The following is an 18,869-nucleotide window of genomic DNA, read 5'->3' as shown; positions in this document are numbered from 1 at the left end:
TGATCACAATCACTGATTAAATTAAAAGGTTATGACTGTTTTAAAAAACGTGGAATATACTAGAACGTCTGCACCAATAATAGTGCTTTAGTAAATAACTCAATGTATTTATTTACTAATGTGTTAAAGTAGTATTTTTATTTTGAGAGTTTTTATTTTAAATAAATTATGACCACTGAGGATTAGTATTTCTTGATTTATTACAATAACAATCCCTGCTTTATACAGTTTGGGGTTTTTAGATTCCCGGAAATCCATGAATTGGTGCATACCATAATTTAATCACCATATGAACAAATGTGCTTCTAAATAAGTATTTACGCAGACTTTTTAAATGATACCATGACCCACGAATAGCTCCTAAATAACTCATTTGCACCTTGTTTAATATTTTATTTAGAAACAGTTATGCCATCATTTAGAAAGAAGAAAAATATTGTTAATAAACATGTTATATATGAAATTATAAATGAAGAATAAACTATTCTGTGCTTATAAATTAGATATTAACATGTACTAATACTGTGTGTGCCGTTATTTTTTATGTTTCTTGGCTGTGACGGTGAAAGTGTGCAGGGAGATGGTGTAGTGTCTGAACTGGAATTCAGCCAGTGAGTTATTAACCAGCTTGTAATGGGACCACTTAGTGAGAATGCCGATGTTAGGGTAAGAAAACTAAGGAAAAAATAACCTGAACTTACTTTGTAGACAAGGCACTATAGGGCTCTTGTTGCTGATCAGAACTAATTGTATGTATCTTATCACAAATCCACATCGTAGTAACCACATTTGGGAAAAGATTTGGTTGAGTCAAGACCTTTTTCACAAAGGTCTCATTACGGGAAACAAAGATGCACTTAAGGATGACTCATTTCTAACAGTAGTTCCAATAAACAATGGCAAAAGCTAGGCCTCCCGTAAGTGAGCTGCAGTTAATACATCTGTGCTTTTCTTGCTCTAACATGTATTAATGTCTGCTGCAAATCATCTATTGCTTCCCAGTGATGACAGCTTCAAGCAAAAAATATTCTTTAAAAGCATACATGATGTGCCATTCACAATTCCTGTGTCCGCCGACTTATAATTGTAAGTAAAATGTATAACGTGCCATTTCTTAAAGCTGGATTATAAAGGCATTTATTTAAAAAAAAAAAAAACCTCTATGTTCTGTCGAGTCATATTTAATTTTTTATATCAATATTTTAAAAAAATATAAATTTGATCCTTGTTTGTTTTTTGTTTATTATCTTTACAACTTTTAATTTTGCTTATTAGTTATGTAAGATAGAGTGGTAATTAAATGTGGGTGTATCGTATCTTTATTACAGGCATGAGGGTATTGTACTTGAAAAATGCAGATAAAGATTCAGAGGAAAAACATGAGTCATAACATGACAAATCCATACAAGGCCATTATCAAATGATGGTTGAACTGCATAGCAAATTGATGAAATGTTATAATTACAGGTGGCTGATGAATTTCAATACAGCACACTGCTGGACACATTCATCAAATAAAGTATGCTTATTCCACATCAGACATGCACATATATTATCAGTTACCAACAATGCAAACAAACTCAGACTAATTAATAGCAGCCATCACTAAAGTCAGCTGAAACTTTTTCGTGTGACCATGATGAATATAAACAGTAACAACTACCAGGCTGGTCAGCAATCACCCCAAACAAAACAGTTTCAATACACATATAGAGTGACAATCAATAAATCACCACAGCATATTTACAGCAACAATACAGTCAACATTGTAATAATCAATAAAAGCTTACTTTGTGCTGTTGCCCCTTCACTGCCACATCACAGGGATCCAGGGTAGTCCTGCAACTTTTCGATTGCATCTTACTTCCTCTTTTGCTTCTTCTTCTAATGCTTTTCTAAAGCTCATTCCTCTGTCTGACTGGAAAGGTGCACCACCCAACTGAAATTGATAACCAAGAGAAGTTAGTATATCCATTTTTTCCTCCTCTCCAAGTATATTTAGCTAGTTGGTGCTAAAGGCTATATTTTAGCTATTGGCAAATTGCTAAAGCATAGTTGTTTCTGACTGGCAGTGGCGAAGGGGTTAAATTGTAGTTTTTGGTCGTCTTGTGTCTTTTGTGTTATGTGTTCCCATCATCATGTTTAGTATTAGTCTTATTCCTCTGTTAATTTTTTAAAGGTTACTTCCTGTTTTATTTTGAAAGTTCGTTTTCTCATATGTCTTTTGTCCCCCCCCCCAGTCGTTAGTTTGACTTGCTTTTCATTGTTTCCACCTGTGTGTCAACCCCAGTCACTCTAGAGCACACAGAACATACAGATACCTTAGTCCTTCCCTTTGACCTGTTTGGATTGTCTCCCTTCCCGTGTTGCCAGTACTTCCAACTTACTATGCTCTTCCTATTTGTATTACTTTTTTTTTTTTATTCTTGTTCATTACTTGTTTTTGTGGTTTGCGTGTTGCTCCATTTCTGTCTATCTTCCTAACATGACATGACACAGGAGCTTAGACTGGTGATCCTATGCAATATTGGTATTTCCACTATTTGCACTAATTTTATTTCCACTAATTTTATTTGAAATTTTAATTAAACTGAGTTGAAAATCAGTTTAATTAACATTTTTGTAGAATAACTAGATACTCACCCACCCTTTAATAATTTTGACTCTTGAAGAGGGACCTACAGCAATTTCCCTTTAAAAAAATGTTTATGTTGATGACACTCGGCTGCAGAATGTAACATCTTGATGTACAAGCTACTTATTTTCCTTACATTAAAGGACACTATACTTCAAAACCACTTTAGAGGCAAGCAGTAAGACAAAATAAGATCAATCCTGCCTTTTCCCTCAAATGCCCATGATACAGCCACTCTTTGGTTCTTTTGAGCTGCAGCACAGCCGGAGACTCAGAAGTTACATTAAAATGCAATGATAATTGGAAAATCTCCCAGGTGACTGGCACTGCAGAGGAAGCACTCTCAGTGTTATCCCAGCCCACATCCTGTTGTGATAGTGTTTCAGACCTTGGCAGAGACAACATAGACCAGACAGTAGGGAAGAGAGGGCAGAGGAGGTGAAGAAGCCAGACTGTATTATGGCTAAACCTTGATGTTAAGGAATCATTAAAGCTTGTAATCGTGGATATATTTAAATATTTTATGATTTAATCCACTAAATAAGAGCAAGTGGAAGTCCTCAGTCACCAAAACTTCCAGATCACTGTTTTAAACCTGCTTTACTCATCTGGAAATCATTAATATGTTATTTGTAAAATGAGAAGGTAAGTAGTTGTTAACAGCCATTCTTGTGTCTATAAATTGTCACCTTTTTAAGTATTTCTTGTAATCTTTATGGTCATAGTACTAAACTACCAAAAGAAAAGGTTATAACATTTTAACTTTAATGCTTGCAGTCTTATACAATAGAATGTTTTATGTTTTTAAGCAGGAAAAGAAGGTAAAAGGTTGGTAAGGTGGCTAGGTGTGATAACACCTGAATATACTGAACCAGTCTTCTTCCATTTGCTGAAAAAGAAATGTATAGAAATTAATTTGTGGAGGCAATATCAAATGAAAAAAAAACGTTAAATTAATTAATGCATTTTTTAAAATTCCAGTATGCATAAATATCTGGATAAAATATGTAAACAATCACCACACTTGTAAGGGGAAACTTCTTCCTCTCTCTGCCTTTTTATGCAGTTCACAGAAGAGCACTCTTGGCAAACCCTCCAGCTAATGATCTCAGATTTAAGTGCAGGACCCTAATGATTCACTAATGCAGTCTATACTCCAAGTATAACATTACTACTGTAAAGCTCTCACTCTTTGTGTAAAAAAGCCAATATATAGTACATTAGTTATGAAGACAGACATATCAGGTTGATGCCACCAGTTTCCACCATGAGCAGTGTGTGAGAGTAACAGTTTGATTGTCGGAGACGGAGGAGGAGGTATGATGAATTTAGATGAAGTTCCTGATAAAAAGTGTCTGAGCAACAAAGAGAGGGAGCTACACATAGAGAGAAGCATTTTCCATTGGTGTGATATATTTTTTACCAATATTAAACTTTAAAAAAATATATAATTAAGATGACACACCTTAATAAATTCATTACATTTCATTAATGATCAGATAATTATGTTTAAAAAAAACCCACTATGTATAAACATATTGCGTAAAACAGTTATCCATTAGAAATTCAGCTGAGATGCTTTAAAAAAACAGCATGAGGTAATATAAATAATAAATAAAGTAATAAATAGAAAGAAGGAGAATATTTTATTGGTACAAAATTTCCTTGGTTTTCTCTTCAGTTCCTGTAAAATAAAAAAATAATGGAGGACATATTAGCTGTTGACTTCGCAGCTTCTGACAACCGTAATGATGGCGGGTATAATTGAAAATTGAGTATTCTGAGCAGCATCACATTACTCTTAACCTCACTCTGGACTGGACCCAGGGGAACACATAAATGGAAAATATGGGAAATAACTGCATCATGTGGAGGCAAATCAGACTGTCGTCATTGTCCATTTCACTCTCCCTTTCCCCGTCCCCTTCATCCACCCTAAACCACCCCCTCCAGTTGAGCCATGCAGATGCAGAGTTACAGCAACACCCAGTGGCAGCCCAGTGCAACAGATTAGTTCATCGGCTATGATAAGTTGATGCATTCATATGGACCCATAACATAAGTAAAATGTAATGCATTACTTTTGCAGTACTTTTTCTTTCTTTTTTATATTTAGCTGTTCATGCATCAATAAATTCAGGACACATTTGTAAAAAGGACTCAAAGACAGAGAGCAGAAGCATTAAAGGTATTGTACTTATAAAATCTGAAACCAAACAATTGAACGGTAAATCATTTTTTCACTCCCCAAAAAACAATTATGCTAATTATGTGTACATTATTTATTTAGCTTAATGTCTTGACTCCTTATTACATCATAAGCTCCTGGATCGTTTTACAGTGATTTCAGTATAGTGATTACTCAAACTACTAATTGTAGTTTACTAGGCATTACATCTTTACATTCAGTTCAGTTTATTTATACAGGGCCAAAACACATCAACGGTCTTCTCAAAGTGCTTTATACTGGAAGGTAAAGATCTACTACCTTTGAGAGAAAACCCCAACAAGTAGATGATTTCCTATGAGCAGGTACTTGGCAACAGTGGGAGGGAAAAACTCCCGTGTAACAGGAAGATAGCTCTCCCAGAGGCAGGCTCAGAGAGGGTCAGCCATCAAACACAACAAGTTAGGAGGTGAGGGGAAAGTAAAAGAAAAAAAGGCACAAAACACACACTATTGCAGAGAGAAGACACAATTTCATGACATTAAGTAGTGGTCTCTAAACACCTGGGGAGTGAAAAGGGTGAGTGGAAAAGAAATGCTCAGTGCATCATGGGAAATCCTCCAGGAGCCTGAGACTATAGCAGAACAACAGCAGCGAGGGTTCAGGGTCTGATGAAGAAGTAACTTTAAGCTTTATCTAAGATGGAAGGTTTTTCTTTCTGGTTCCAAAGGAGAGGGGGCTCAATTTGAGTCTTACCTGTGGTAAATTCAGTTGTTGGACATGATTTGGAAATGCACACATCTATCTATACAGGTCTAATAGTTTCTAGTACATGTTAGAGCACAAACCAAACCATGATGTCCAATAAATTGTCTGTAGGCATCCAAGACAGGATTGTGTTGAGGCACAGATCTGGGGAAGGACACACAGAAATGTTTGCAGCATTAAAGGTCCCAGTGAGCACAGCGACCTCCATAAAATGAAGAAGTTTGTAGCCACCAGCTCTGCTAAAGACAGAAGTGAACCTTTCAGAAGGACAACCATTTCTGCAGCACTTTACCAATCAGGCCGGTATGGTAGAGTGGCCAGGCAGAAGTCTGTAAAGCCCACCTGGAGTTTGCAAAAGAGACACATGAAGGACTTTCAGACCATGAGAAACAAAACTCTCTTGTCTGATGAAACAGTGATTGGTCTCTTTGGCCTGAATGCCAAGCATCATGTCTTGAGGAAACCAGGGACCACTCATCGCCTGGCCAATATCATCCCTACAGTGAAGCATGTTTGCAGCAGCATCATGCTGTGGGGATGTTTTTTGGCAGTAGAAACTGGAAGACTAGTCAGGATCGGGGTAAAGATGTACGGCAATGTACAGAGACACTCTTGATGATAACCTGCTCCAGAGACCCTGGACTGGGCTAAGTACACCACAAAGATAACAAAGGAGTGCCTTTGAGACTACTGTGAATCTCCCTGAGCCACCCAGCCAGAGCTCAGACTTGAACCTTGTTGAACATCTCTGAAGAGATCTGAAAATGCTCATGCGCGATGCTTCCCATCCCGAGCTTGTACCATCATATCCAAAAAGGCTTGAGGCTGTAATTGTTGTAAAAAGTAAAGTACTGAACAAAGACTGTGAATATTTATGTACAGGTTACTTTTTTTTTTCAATATATTTGCAAGAATCTCAAGCAGAAATTTTTCACTTTGTAATTACGGGGTATTGTGTGTAGAAATTCGAGGTGAAAAATTAATATATTCAATTTTGGAACAAATCAAGGGTGTAGCATGCCATAATGTGGACCACGTGAAGCACTGTGAGTACTTTCTGGATGCTCTGTAAACATTCACTGAACATTCATCCAGCATATATTAGAACTAAAGAGATTAGCCTTTTGGGCTTTATTCTAATCTATTTATCGACCAGGTGTTCTTGAACAATCACAATAAACACATATCTTATCATTTTATATACACAATGTAAATGGATCATCAGAGGACCAGTGATGTTATTTACATCCTTGTAGTTGATGAGTATTTCGTACTTGGGCTTATAATCCTATTCCTTATCTAATCAGTGGATCAGTATGTGCAACAAACCCTCATGCCTGTAATAAAGATGAAGAGTCATTCTGCTTTTTCAAGTGTGCAGCACTTGTGAAAGGGGTTGTGTAGTACCATTGTTGTTTTTCATCTTGGATAGAGTACTTTATTCATGAAGAACATAAATCAGTGGCCAGCATCTGACATAAAGCCTCATCAGGGCAGGAATTTAACAACCTAGAGTAATTCAAGCTTCCATCAAGAACCACACAAAAGGTAAAAAAAAACCTTTGGTACATAAATACCACTCTGAATGTGCAGAAACAGAGGCAGCCTTTTCAGTCACAGCTGCTTCTAAGTTTCCTGTTGTTTTCAAAAATGAGTGGAAAATTGATGTCTGTGGCTTTATCCTTGAGTGAATTTCTAAAGATGGTCAGTGCACAGAATTTTTTAAGTGTGAAAATTCTTCTGTAAAATATCAGAACACTGAGAACAGCCTTACTTAATTCTCACAAAAGAGCGACAGAGGATTTATGTTTGAAGCCCAAAAACAAAGGTGGGGAAAAAAGATAATCCCTATTGTTCTGTGTGCATATCAGGTGGTTCAGGAAATTATCTTTTAATTTCCCAGTTTAGGTAATAAATGGAAGGTGTGTGAAGATTATTGATTCACATAATGTTCTTTCTTCTTAATAGGCATCTCATTAAGTTTTCTACAGTGTCCTACACCTCTGCACCTCATTTTACTTTACAATTATGTGATTCCATCACAGTTTCCTATACAGTCCACCTCCTTAGGCATTTGGCAGAAAATTAGATTGGAGTAAGCACGTACTGTAATACAAGATGAGGCCAGTCCACCCTGTTCTCATTATGCTTTCAGATGTGCAAATAAAAAGGAAAAAAAAGAAAGAAAAACAATTTTCTATTCATAGACATAGCTGGTGAAGAGACCTGCCCTTGATGATACTGTCATGTTTTGCGTACGGCAGAGGGCTGGTGCTACAGAGACTGACAGAAAATAACTTTGACAAATGGAATTAAAGAAGAGAAGGAGATTATTTTTTATCTGTACCTAATGCAAATATATAATTTTGCACATTTGCTATTTAAATATAGCCATCCTCTGAAGTTAATAGATTACATGGCTTGCATTCTGCATACTGTGTGATCGAACGTGATGTCTGGATCAACTAGAAGTGAGAAAGCAAGCTCAATAAGTGCCACTGAATGTACTGCAGATGACAGTTTGTATTTGGTATGTAGCCATGTAGATGGCGCAGTAATGCAGTAGTTGCAAGAAGAGTCTGGTTTTTAAATATACTGTCTTCTCGGGGTCTTCCTGCATGAAGCTTGCATGTTCTCCCTCTGCCTGTGTGGATAACCTGTGGGTGCTCTGTTTCTTCTGCAGTCCAAAGACATGCACGCCCGGCTAATTTGTGATTCTAAATAGGTCGCTGATGTAAGTGTGAGCGGTTGTCTGCCTTTCCTTGTCATGAACTGTCCAACCTGTCCAGAGGCGTACTTCTCCTCACGCCCTATGAGAGACAGAATAAGCTCCAGCTCGAGCTGCCGGGTTGGTAAGGATATGGATGGATGGATGTAGACATGGATGTAGTTACATCTGAGGGGTTAAATTATAGACTCAGTGGTGTCACTGACATGCAACTAAAATAAGGACCAATACAAAGTGAGAATTCAATGGGGTGCTTTTATACTTTAAACACAGTTCATTTCATTTTGATATCTTAGGCCAAGAGAGATATATATTCTCCATCAGAACTGCATTACTATGATCACACTGGGAAATGAATTCCACCTAGAAAGCTTGATATGTAAAAAAATAAGACATTATACTCTGCTGTATACGCTAAAAACGACCTTATTTAATGTATTTATCTATCTTTATCTACTTTTTGTTATTAATTAGGCTCTTCAGTATTTGAAATGTTAAAACCTCATCTCTTGGTGGTGCAGTGCAGCCGCTGGCCAGCAGGGGGATGAAGAGTCTACGGTCCCCTCCTCGGCTCATCTTTGGTTTCGCTTCAAACTTTGCCTGAAAGTTTTTTAGTGGGCGGAGACCTTCCGCTACACTTCATCCAATAAGCGGAACCTGTCAGTGATGGGCTCCGGGGTGGCAGGAGTACGGACGGTCCGGTGTTAAACTGGGTGTCAATTAGCGGAAGACTTTCACCGGTGAGCAGCCAAGCCACAGCGTAAGGTGACCAAACAGGCAGAAATTATTACTGTGCCTTTTCTTAAAGTATCACTTGGATGTGGGTGTGTGCTGATACTAATTGACCTTATTTGATAGGCTTGCAGCAGGTTCGTGGCTTCCGTGCTCCGTAATTAATGAATGTAACGAATTCTCGCCTCTTTTTGCCCTCTCGTTAGAGTTGTTCAGAAGACTAAGATGGAGTGGCGTCAGCAGACCAGTGTGAGCAGTGCAGACGCATTCAACGAGGCCAAACGCTGGATTGAGGTAGCTGCAGGTTCAGTTCTTCACTCTTTCCTCTCCCTTTATTTACTTCTAAGACGTGCTTCTCTTCACTTATTGCAGACAATTAATTACAAGCAATTAAGAAGGTTTGATGTCGCTTTATTTTAACCCGCTGTGAAGACAGGAAATCTAACGTTAACCAGAAGCAGCCATGCAAAAGCACCTGTGCATAATTTGTATCGTTGAAACTCACTATAAACTCATACACTTTTAAACTGACTGAGGCTCTGTGCTCTCAAACATCAAGTGTGGCATCTTTTGCATACTTAATCTTTCGTTTCAAAGGCAAAGTATGCTTTGATAAGACTCAGGGCTTTTTTATGACCCTTACCTATCTGAGAAGTCTGTTTGCTCAGAAAGTATTTGACTGCAGGTCTCTGGGCTTCAGAGGTAAATTCAAATACAGAAAAGGCATATAAATCGTTAATATTTAAAAGAAGCTGGAAAATAATAATGTGCACACTTTACTTGAGGTTTGTTTAGTATCAGTGTGCTGATATTATATAAGGCATGGGTTAAATTTGCTAAATGTAACACTTTGCATGCTACCCTGGCATGTGGTGTAGGCAGGCAGGCTTTGCCTTGCATGCATTGTGGAGGATGTGGTTTGAGTGTGGTGCATTTTCTAGGTTATTTCAGGCTGCTCCTGTCCAAACTAGAAACTGTGATCCTTAAATCATAACCGATGGCTACAACTTGTAGACGGTGAGCACTGGATGTCGACCAACTCTAAATGGGACCATTAATGTCACTTGTGTCCGAGCAGATCATTGTGAGAATTTTGTGCAGGGGTCTCTTGGCAGAAAGCCCGTGCCAGTTTTGCACGTCTATTTTCCTGCACTGACGGATGAAAGAACGGGTGAACCTTGATGAGGCATGTATGTGTTAGACGGGAGTATAGCGAGGCCTGCTGCTCTCAAACAAGTAAATGCACCGTTCCTTGAGCCAGATCACAATGGGAACGTGTTGGCACTAATATCTCCAGCTACAGGTTGGGGGATAATAAGCTTCCGTATATTCAAGCATCCAAACTGTTTTATCATTGGCACAGAACTGGCAGCAACATCATGTAAGTGTTTGCTGTACTCCAGGAGAAATTATAATGAATTGGGCTATTTGATATGACGTCATAGTTTCTTGGAGAAGCAGAAGATTCCCCCTCCTGCTGTCCAGCATGTATTCTACTCATTTAGAGTAACACCATCATCCCTTCATTAATATGAAACATATTGACTGTAATTCAGGTTTTTTTTTTTTTTGGTTTTTTTTTTTTTAACAAATCTTGTGTTTGACCAGTGAATATTTGGCATTTTTGAAAAATTCCTGCTTTATTTCCTGATAGCAACTTGCTGTGGATTAATTGGCGGATCATTGCAGCTCAATAATACATTATTTTAAAGACTACATGTAATGATGCTTGTTTTTCTCCCACCCGGGGTCATTTGATCCTTTTTTGGCTGGGAGACACTCTATTTAGACAAATGAAGCAATCTGGCGAGGTTTGCGAGTTGCACACGGATAAAATTCATTTAATTTGTGGTTTCTCGGGGACTATTGTTCATTAAAATGACCACGTTACCTGTTTGATGCTGTAGAACAGACAGCATGCCACGGCACAGCCGCATTGTGTGTTATTGTGTTAACCTTGCGCTGCATTGTTTGTCTGATTGCACTGAGACTCATTCGCTCTGTACCCAGCGCCCGATTCTACTAAAAATGAATTGTAATTGTGGATTCCTGGGGGGACTAATTAGTGAGAAGAATAGCCTTTTGGGGCCCCGTGTTAGTTATGGAGCCGAACCTTAATAGTCCCATTTTTATGTCCTCATTACAAAACCCCGCTTGCCTTGTTCTTGCTCCTGCCATGTCAAATCATTTCCATAGGTTATGCTATATTTGTTGTTCAGAGCAAAAACAACTTTTGAGTGGTTGTGTGAATGCTTGTTTACATACATTTTATGGCTGCTTTTCTCTGTAGATGTATTGTAATTATTTGTTTTTATGTGGCAGCTGGAGAATATTTCAGCTGCTCTTACCCAAGTCACTTAATTTACTCTTATAGTTGACAGCAACAACTACAAGAGGTAGTGTGTATATTTTTGCCTTTTTAATTAACTTCAACTGAAACTATGGCTTCCTAATGTTTTTCGCATAGTTGTTTTTGACACCAAGTGGTGTGTATACACTCACTGGCCACTTTATTAACTACAACTTGCTATACTGGTATAACTTGCTTGCAAAATACTTAATTCTTCTTGGCATGGATTAAATAAGGAGCTGGAAACATCTCCCAGAGATTTTGCTCCGATCACACGGTTTCTTGATTGGACTCTGCTGTTCCTGCACATCCCAAACGTGCTCTAATGGTCTGAGATCTGGTAACTGCCAAGGTCATTTGAGTAAAGTGAGCTTATGATCATGTTAAATAAACCAGCTTGAGATGATTTGAGTTTTTGACATCGTGTTTTATCCTGCTGGAAGCAGCCATCAGATAATGGGCACATGATGGACACAAAGGGATGGACAATGGTCAGCAAGAATACTCAGGTAGGCTGTGGTGTTTGAATGATGTTCAACTGGTATCAAGCAGCCCAAAGTGTGCCAAGAAAATATCCCCCAAACCTTTAAACCATTACCACCAGCCTAAACTGTTAATACAAAGCATACCTTCTGCTTACCTTGATGGCGGTAGCCAGCAGTCATTTGAGAGACTGTTTCCATCCTATCGGCCTGAAGCAGTCGGGCCATCTCCAGCTGACCTGTGATATCAACAGGGTGTTTTTACCCAGAGATCTGCTGCTCAATGGAGATTTTGTTTTTCAGACCATTCTCTGTAAAGCATAGAGGTGCTTGTTCATTATTCATTATTTAGGCACCCATTAGTCGTTACCACAGCAACTGCTAATTCTTCCTGAGGTCCACCAGAAGATCTGGTGGGATTTTCCGCAGTTCTTGAAACACTCAGAGCTCCGTCTGGCTGCGTCAACCATGTCAGCTTTCTTACACATTCTGATGATTGGTTTGAACTTAAGTCTTCTTGACCTTGTCTGAATGCCTAAATGCACAGAGTTGCTGCCATGTGATTGGGTGATTAGAATATTTGTGATAGCTAAAATAATGGGTGACTGTATAAAGGGCAAATATCATCTTTAATAGTTGAACTCTGCAAGCACTTTAACATACTTTAATCATTAATGTGCTGGTTTACACCAGTTTATACAGACAGTGGTGGATATATGGTGTTGGTGTCAGTACTGTAGAAGTATGTGGTACTATTTTAAGCATGTTGGAACCTTTTTAAAATGTAGCATGAATTATATACAGTCATACGTATTCATACAGTCATGCTTATTTCTGTTACTTACTGGATTTGAACACTTGTTCCAAACCTGAATGTCACTGCCTAATAGGCTGTGGGTCCATTGTGGGGTGCCAAAAAAGCTCTGATTGAGATTGACGTGAGCTGGAAAAGACCTCTGAAAGTGTGTCATCTAGCAGTAATCCATTAGCAGCGCATGTGAAGCTGAGCTGCCGTGAATCAAGCTTTTTCCAGTATATTTGGACTGGTGTGGTGCTTCTGGTCAAAACGACATACCAGTCTTGTGTGCCTTTTTTTTTTTTTTTTTTTCTTTTTTCCAGTGTTTTCGGTCCATTTTATTGTTCATTCTTTCTAGTAAAGGGGCACTGCCAAAACAACAAAGCAACATTAAGCAAAGAAACGCAAATAATTGACTTTTTTTTTTCTCTCCTCCCCTCTTTAGGAAGTGACTGGAAAGTCGTTTGGATGCAGTGACTTCCGTGCCGCATTAGAGAACGGAGTCCTGCTTTGCAAGTAAGTAATGATGCTCAAACTTTAAGTGTTTTGCAGTTTTACTTTGGTCAAACTTTTATCTGTAAGAATTAATTTGAAAGATAATTATCATGCAGACCTATCATTAGTGAGTGTATGCAGGCTAATTTGCCAGCTTGCCTTCAGCAGCCTTGAAACAATTTTTTAAAAACAGTAGCATCCAAAACTACAGTCTGGAGGTTGCTGAGTATCTTTAAAAGTAAGCAAAGATAAACACTCATAAATTAACAAGTGCAGACGCACAAATCTGATGTTTGCTGGTTAACCCAGAAGTTGATTTTAGGATGATGGCTTAAAAAAGAAAAAGTTGTGGTTCTTTATCTAAAATGCCGTCTGCCAATGGAAGTCAAAATTAGGACTGTTTACCAGTTATCTTTTGTGGCTGGAATATTTTGTAATCTGTTTGCTAATTGTCTTCACTCGCAGCCTAATTAATCAGTTGAAACCCGGAATAATCAAGAGGGTGAACAGGCTGTCTACTCCAATCGCTGGTCTGGTGAGTTTACACTTCAGCTGTATGACGTCTGCATAATCAGAGTATGCAAGAAAACAAAAAAGACACCTGTTGGCCAGGAAGTGTTGAAACATTGTGTGGTTTCCTGTTGCAGGCACAAGGAGACAGTGTTGTTGTAGTCTGACTAAACATGAACGTGCATTTCAACCAACTGCAAAGTTTCAGCTTGTTTTTATTGGGCACTGATGCAAATGAAGATTTTTATTTTGGCTTCAGGCTGTTTCTCAATAGCTTCATACAAGTATAATTGCCAAAACAGCCCAAAGCAAGACCAGGAAAAGATCGATTTCAGGCTCCCAACAGGGCCCAATAGATGGAGCCCAGCGGTGGATGCACTGGTGGTGATGGCGGGGTGGGAGAGGGAGATGCAGCCGAGGTTCAGCCCTTACTTTCACAACCTAAAGAGCAATACTGGAGCTTTTGTTTGTTTTTAATCTGATAACTTCAAATTAAACAATTAAAAATCAACATCGACACTTATCGAGAAACTCTTTGAATAACACAATAAATATCCTCTGTCCGGCCTTTGAAGCTTTGGCATTATTTATAGTGAATTTTCAGTCTTTATTATATTTTGTTACATGGGAGTTGGAATTGTTACATGCTAAAATGCACAAATGGGGACAAAAACATTGATCATTATTTTAAATAAATTATGCAGTTTGTTTATTTACCAATAGAGGCTGCTAAATTATCCACCTCTGACTGTTTTAATATCATCAACATAATAATCATGTTTTCATATTTAGTTTGAGAAATGGTTGTAGTGATCTGTTGAAACGCGTGTAATCATACACAGAAACACGGTGTATATTAGGCAAAAACAGAGTCTGCGCAATTCTAACATGCTTGAAAGATAATATTTGGTATGAGCACCTTTATTCTTGAGCATAGCCTGAGTGCTTTTAGGCAAACTTTTATTTGACTGGTCTTCAGGACTAGCTGTCCAGTCTTCTTGAAGTCTACCAAAATTCTTTGGATGTTGGCTGCCTTTTTGTTCTGTTGTGTCAAGATGCTCTCAAACTGCTTCAGTAATGATTTCTGTTTCCAGAAAGAGAGCTAACTTTACCTGAGTCGATTACTGTATATAAAGTCTGTGAACTTAACTTGGCAGCGAGCAGGTTTTCTTCAACAAACTGAGTTTCTCTCTGACTCCTAACCTCCTGCTGCACATGAACCTCCTGTGTGACACCCCAGTTCATTTCCTCATTTATGAAGTCACAAAGCTCAAAGTGCAGTAAGCCAATCTGCTGAAGTTTACGTTTTTACAAACACTGAGGCCCAGTTCGATGTTAGTGTCCTATTTTTGTGTTTAACATGAGCGCTTTTCATGTGTTAATGTGTAAGGGTGGAGAATGTGATTACCTTGCATATTTATCAGCTCAGAATAAAATCTATATAATCCGCCTTTGTAGCTCCAACTCTGTGCCATCAGGCTGTCAGCCAGTCACAACACAATGCAAACACTTACTATACGTTACACACTGATCAATGGTAAATCATTTCTCGTATTCTAAGTGGTCACACTCAAGCAGTCAGATGTCTCACATTTGGATCTTGGAGATGATTCGAGTATGAAATTCAGGTTGAAATTACTTTAAAATCTGAAAACGGCTCTAAATGTATTTGTAGATGGTTTGTTCTGAACATTTCATCTTAACATGTCAAACACTTGAAAAAGGAACAAATTTAGAGTACTGGTCTCAATGTATGTTTCTCCCCTGAAATATCTTTAAATCAGTTGGTGGGTCAACCCAGAACCAAAGGGTTTATAGGGTCTTGCCTGCCAGGACAGATCCAAAAAATGATAAAGATCACAGATTCAGACTGGACCAGGCCTGAACTGAGATATTTATGTGTTTGCCTTTTGTGATCCTTTATATTTAAGACTTGGAAAACTGCAGTTTTGTGCCTCCTACATTTTGTCGCTGTGAGATTATTACTGAATGATTAGAATTTAAAAATTAGGTGTAAAATTACAGTCCAATGAATGTGCATTTCTCAGACCCTGCTGTAGACAAACATTTTCAAATTGCCTTGTGGTGCAAGAAAGGTACAAGACCTGAACTGAAAATGAGTGGAAAGAAAACCTTTGAAAGACAGGAAAACAAGAACTTTACAAGTGACAAAGTCCTGGAAGTAAAATGTAAAGAAATGAGTGGTTTCTCAATACTTTGAACCGTACTGAACTACTTCAAAAATGATAATGGTGACCTTTAGGAGTAGCTGTACTAACACTGACAGACGACTAGATAGGATATGTTAAGCTAATCTAAATAGATCTGTTTGCAGCTCTAGAGTTGTGCTTTGCTGTAATCCTGCCTGCTGTAGTGGTTGAACAGAGCAAGTATGATTTCTAAACAAATGGGTTACTTATTAGATAATATCTACTGAGTGTTTCTTGACAGATGAATAGATGATTAATGATGAATCAGAATTGATTGTAGGTTGTACTCCAAGCTGTTCTCACTTGGAGAATCGTTTGGATGAGGTGGATTTTAACTGTTTGAGGCTGGAGTTGGTCATTACTAGTTTATCAGAACAAACATCAACTGTTTCTCTAGTTTTTCATGTTTGGTTTTTTTTTTTTTCCTCATCTGTTCTGATATTTCAGGATAATGTGAATGTTTTCCTGAAAGCCTGCGAGAAACTGGGACTAAATGAATCCCAGCTGTTTCATCCAGGTGACCTGCAGGACATCTCCACTCGTGTGACACTCAGGTGAAGTTGCATGAACACATACCGCTGCACCTGGACCTTTAACTCTAACTTTATTGCAATTGCACAGTGATACTTTGTACAATAGTACAGTGAAATAGTTGTACGGTCCCACATCGGTGCTATAAAAGCAAGAAAATCAAAAGAAATGGCATATACAGAATAAAATAAAAAATACAGTATGAGCAGAACCACTGTGTACTGGCAAAATACACGAGGGCCTAATGTTTTCTGCGTAGGTTATAGTTACCACTGACTGAGTTTTCAGTGTGTGTATTTAAAAAGATAAAAGTGAACGTGCTGCTTTGCATTAATAAATGTCTGCACTTTCACTAACAAGCTGCTCCTTTATATGAGCTGATGGCCTGTTCTCCATAAAACCTGATAAGTTGCTGATTAGTGAGGATTGCAAATGAGAAGGCTTAAGATGTCACTAACTTTTTTTCCTTCACAGTTATCTCATTCACCGGGACTTTTCAGTGACGCAATCGAAATGTAAATTGTAGCAGCAGATGTTTGGCTCTTTTGTTTAAGTACTTATTTCTGTCTTGAAATTTTATTTTAGGCGTGACGAAGGCAACAGACGACTCAAAAATGTAAGTCGTTATTCTCTTGTTGGGGTGTCTTTTCCTTTCTGGGTAAATGAGTTGGATATAAAGCCATAAAGGGAGCAGTATCCATCAATATATTAGCTTGAACTACTGATGCTGAAGACTTGTCCAGAAGTATGACAAATAAGGTGGCCTTGAGGAGGGGCTGCTGAGCTTGCTGAGGTTGAGGCAAATCCCAGGAGCCTGGTGTTAAAGCCCTCATAGAGTTTAGAGTGATGGAAATATAAGAATACATAAGTGGCAGAGGCCGTCTGGAAACTCCCATCTTAACTGCCTCAAGTCTGTGTGTGGAACTGAGTGATGCACATGGACGTGTGAAGCCTCATTTAAATCGCACAGTAGCTGTGAACTTTAACCCCGGACGGAGGGTGTTTTGTTTTTTCCTCCAGACTACAGTCACTGATATAGCCTTCTTTTTATTTCTATGTTTTTAGTTAATTATTCTTTCAAATGAACCACTTGGGGTGAATTTGGGCCAATTGGAACGGTTTACCAAAACAATGCAGCACACCAGCATGAACTGTTGCACTCCATTTAAGATAAAAATGTTAATAAAATACAATACAAAATACACTTGGTCTTTTATATAATCCATCAGATCTTTTCTTTAAAGTTCTCATTTTGTTTTTGTGAGTACATTCAAAAAAATTGTATGACTTAAGAAAAATATTTAAATAATATTTATTTAGATGAGATTCAGATTTGTGATAAATTAGCCCGATTCAAGGATTTCTCTTGCAGAATAATGTTAACATCAGGGTTTATGTACATTAGGGTAGTTTTTTTTTTTTTTTTTTTTTTTTTTATTAATCCAACCTTCTGTTAATTTTCATCTATGTTCCCCTTTTTATAAGGACTTTTTGAAAAGCCAAGAGTAATTATGGGTTTCTTGCTTTATTAAATAAAATGGAATCATGCATGGCTAATATAGGATTAACCTGTGATCTGTTGCAAGCAGTGAAGTAATTTCCTTGGCATGAGAGAGAACTGGAGAAAAAGAAACACATTTTATCCTAATTAAGTTTGACATAAGCCCCGAATGCTTGTTTACGCTCTGCTTGTACAAATTAGGGGAAAATAAAACTAATTGCAGCTATAATGGTGCCAACAGTCTAATATGACAAACAGAAATGCTTACTTTTGAAAAAGGGATTATTATAGTGAGTCGTGGAACATCGTTTTACTTGGAAAATCGAAGTAGCTTGGTTGGTGCACCTTGATGCTGACACTGATGGCTGAAATTCAGAAGTGAAACTAGTGATTTCTTCAAAGGAAAAATTGATTCTTACACATGGCAAAAAAACTGAATGCAGTTCAGAGGTGCATATTTCAATTCTTCATTTTCCTCCTCTTCATTATCATCATCTTTTTCTTCCTCTCACTGCACTGCTTTAAAGAAATAAAGGCACATTCGATCATCAGAGTTTTGAGCAAAGTCAGTTAAATTTCAGCTAGGAAGCATAAACTGTCATCAAACAGGTTCAGGCAACAACAAGAGAACCAATTAACCGGGAGTGGTGTTACAGGTGGGGGCTGTAGACCACTGCTCGCTGCGTTTATCCCTCCTGACTGAGTTTCCTGTAGTTTAGCTCTCTGCTAGTGTCCTTGACATTACTGGTAGCCCACGATGGACCTGCAGCTCATTCAGGCTGTGCTGTCACAAGAAGGTTTGCTGTTTTTTAACAGTGTGGAGGAGATCACAGGAGACGGGTGGTTTTTCACCAGGAGAGCTAGACGGGGCCATAGAAGGGCATCAATCCAAGTTGCTTTATGTGAGGAGGAAGAAATTGCAGAAAATGACAGCTAGCGGGCAGCTCATGAGCACGTTTCTGAC

At 38.2% G+C, this 18,869-nt stretch overlaps 1 protein-coding gene across 12 annotated transcripts in view; it reads left to right on the top strand.

The window, feature by feature from the left end:
• Nucleotides 1–8,912: 8,912 nt before the first annotated feature.
• Nucleotides 8,913–18,869, top strand: part of lmo7b (LIM domain 7b) — a 32,872-nt gene continuing 22,915 nt past the window's right edge. For 8 of the 12 annotated variants that reach the window (XM_024802545.2, XM_024802551.2, XM_024802544.2 and 5 more), the window contains exons 1-6: nucleotides 8,913–9,063; nucleotides 9,237–9,324; nucleotides 13,104–13,174; nucleotides 13,619–13,688; nucleotides 16,321–16,427; nucleotides 16,990–17,020. In XM_024802545.2, coding sequence (XP_024658313.2) covers nucleotides 9,256–9,324; nucleotides 13,104–13,174; nucleotides 13,619–13,688; nucleotides 16,321–16,427; nucleotides 16,990–17,020 — 348 coding nt within the window. In that variant the 5' untranslated portion in view covers nucleotides 8,913–9,063; nucleotides 9,237–9,255. Of the gene's footprint in view, nucleotides 9,123–9,236; nucleotides 9,325–13,103; nucleotides 13,175–13,618; nucleotides 13,689–16,320; nucleotides 16,428–16,989; nucleotides 17,021–18,869 lie in introns of all 12 variants that reach the window. The other 4 variants (XM_024802561.2, XM_024802532.2, XM_024802540.2 and 1 more) reach the window with 4 other exon arrangements.

This window comes from Maylandia zebra, linkage group LG1 (genome assembly GCF_041146795.1).
Source record: "Maylandia zebra isolate NMK-2024a linkage group LG1, Mzebra_GT3a, whole genome shotgun sequence".
Taxonomy (NCBI): domain Eukaryota; kingdom Metazoa; phylum Chordata; class Actinopteri; order Cichliformes; family Cichlidae; genus Maylandia; species Maylandia zebra.
The sequence above is the reverse complement of the archived record's forward strand: the minus strand, read 5'-3'. Positions and strand labels throughout refer to the sequence as shown.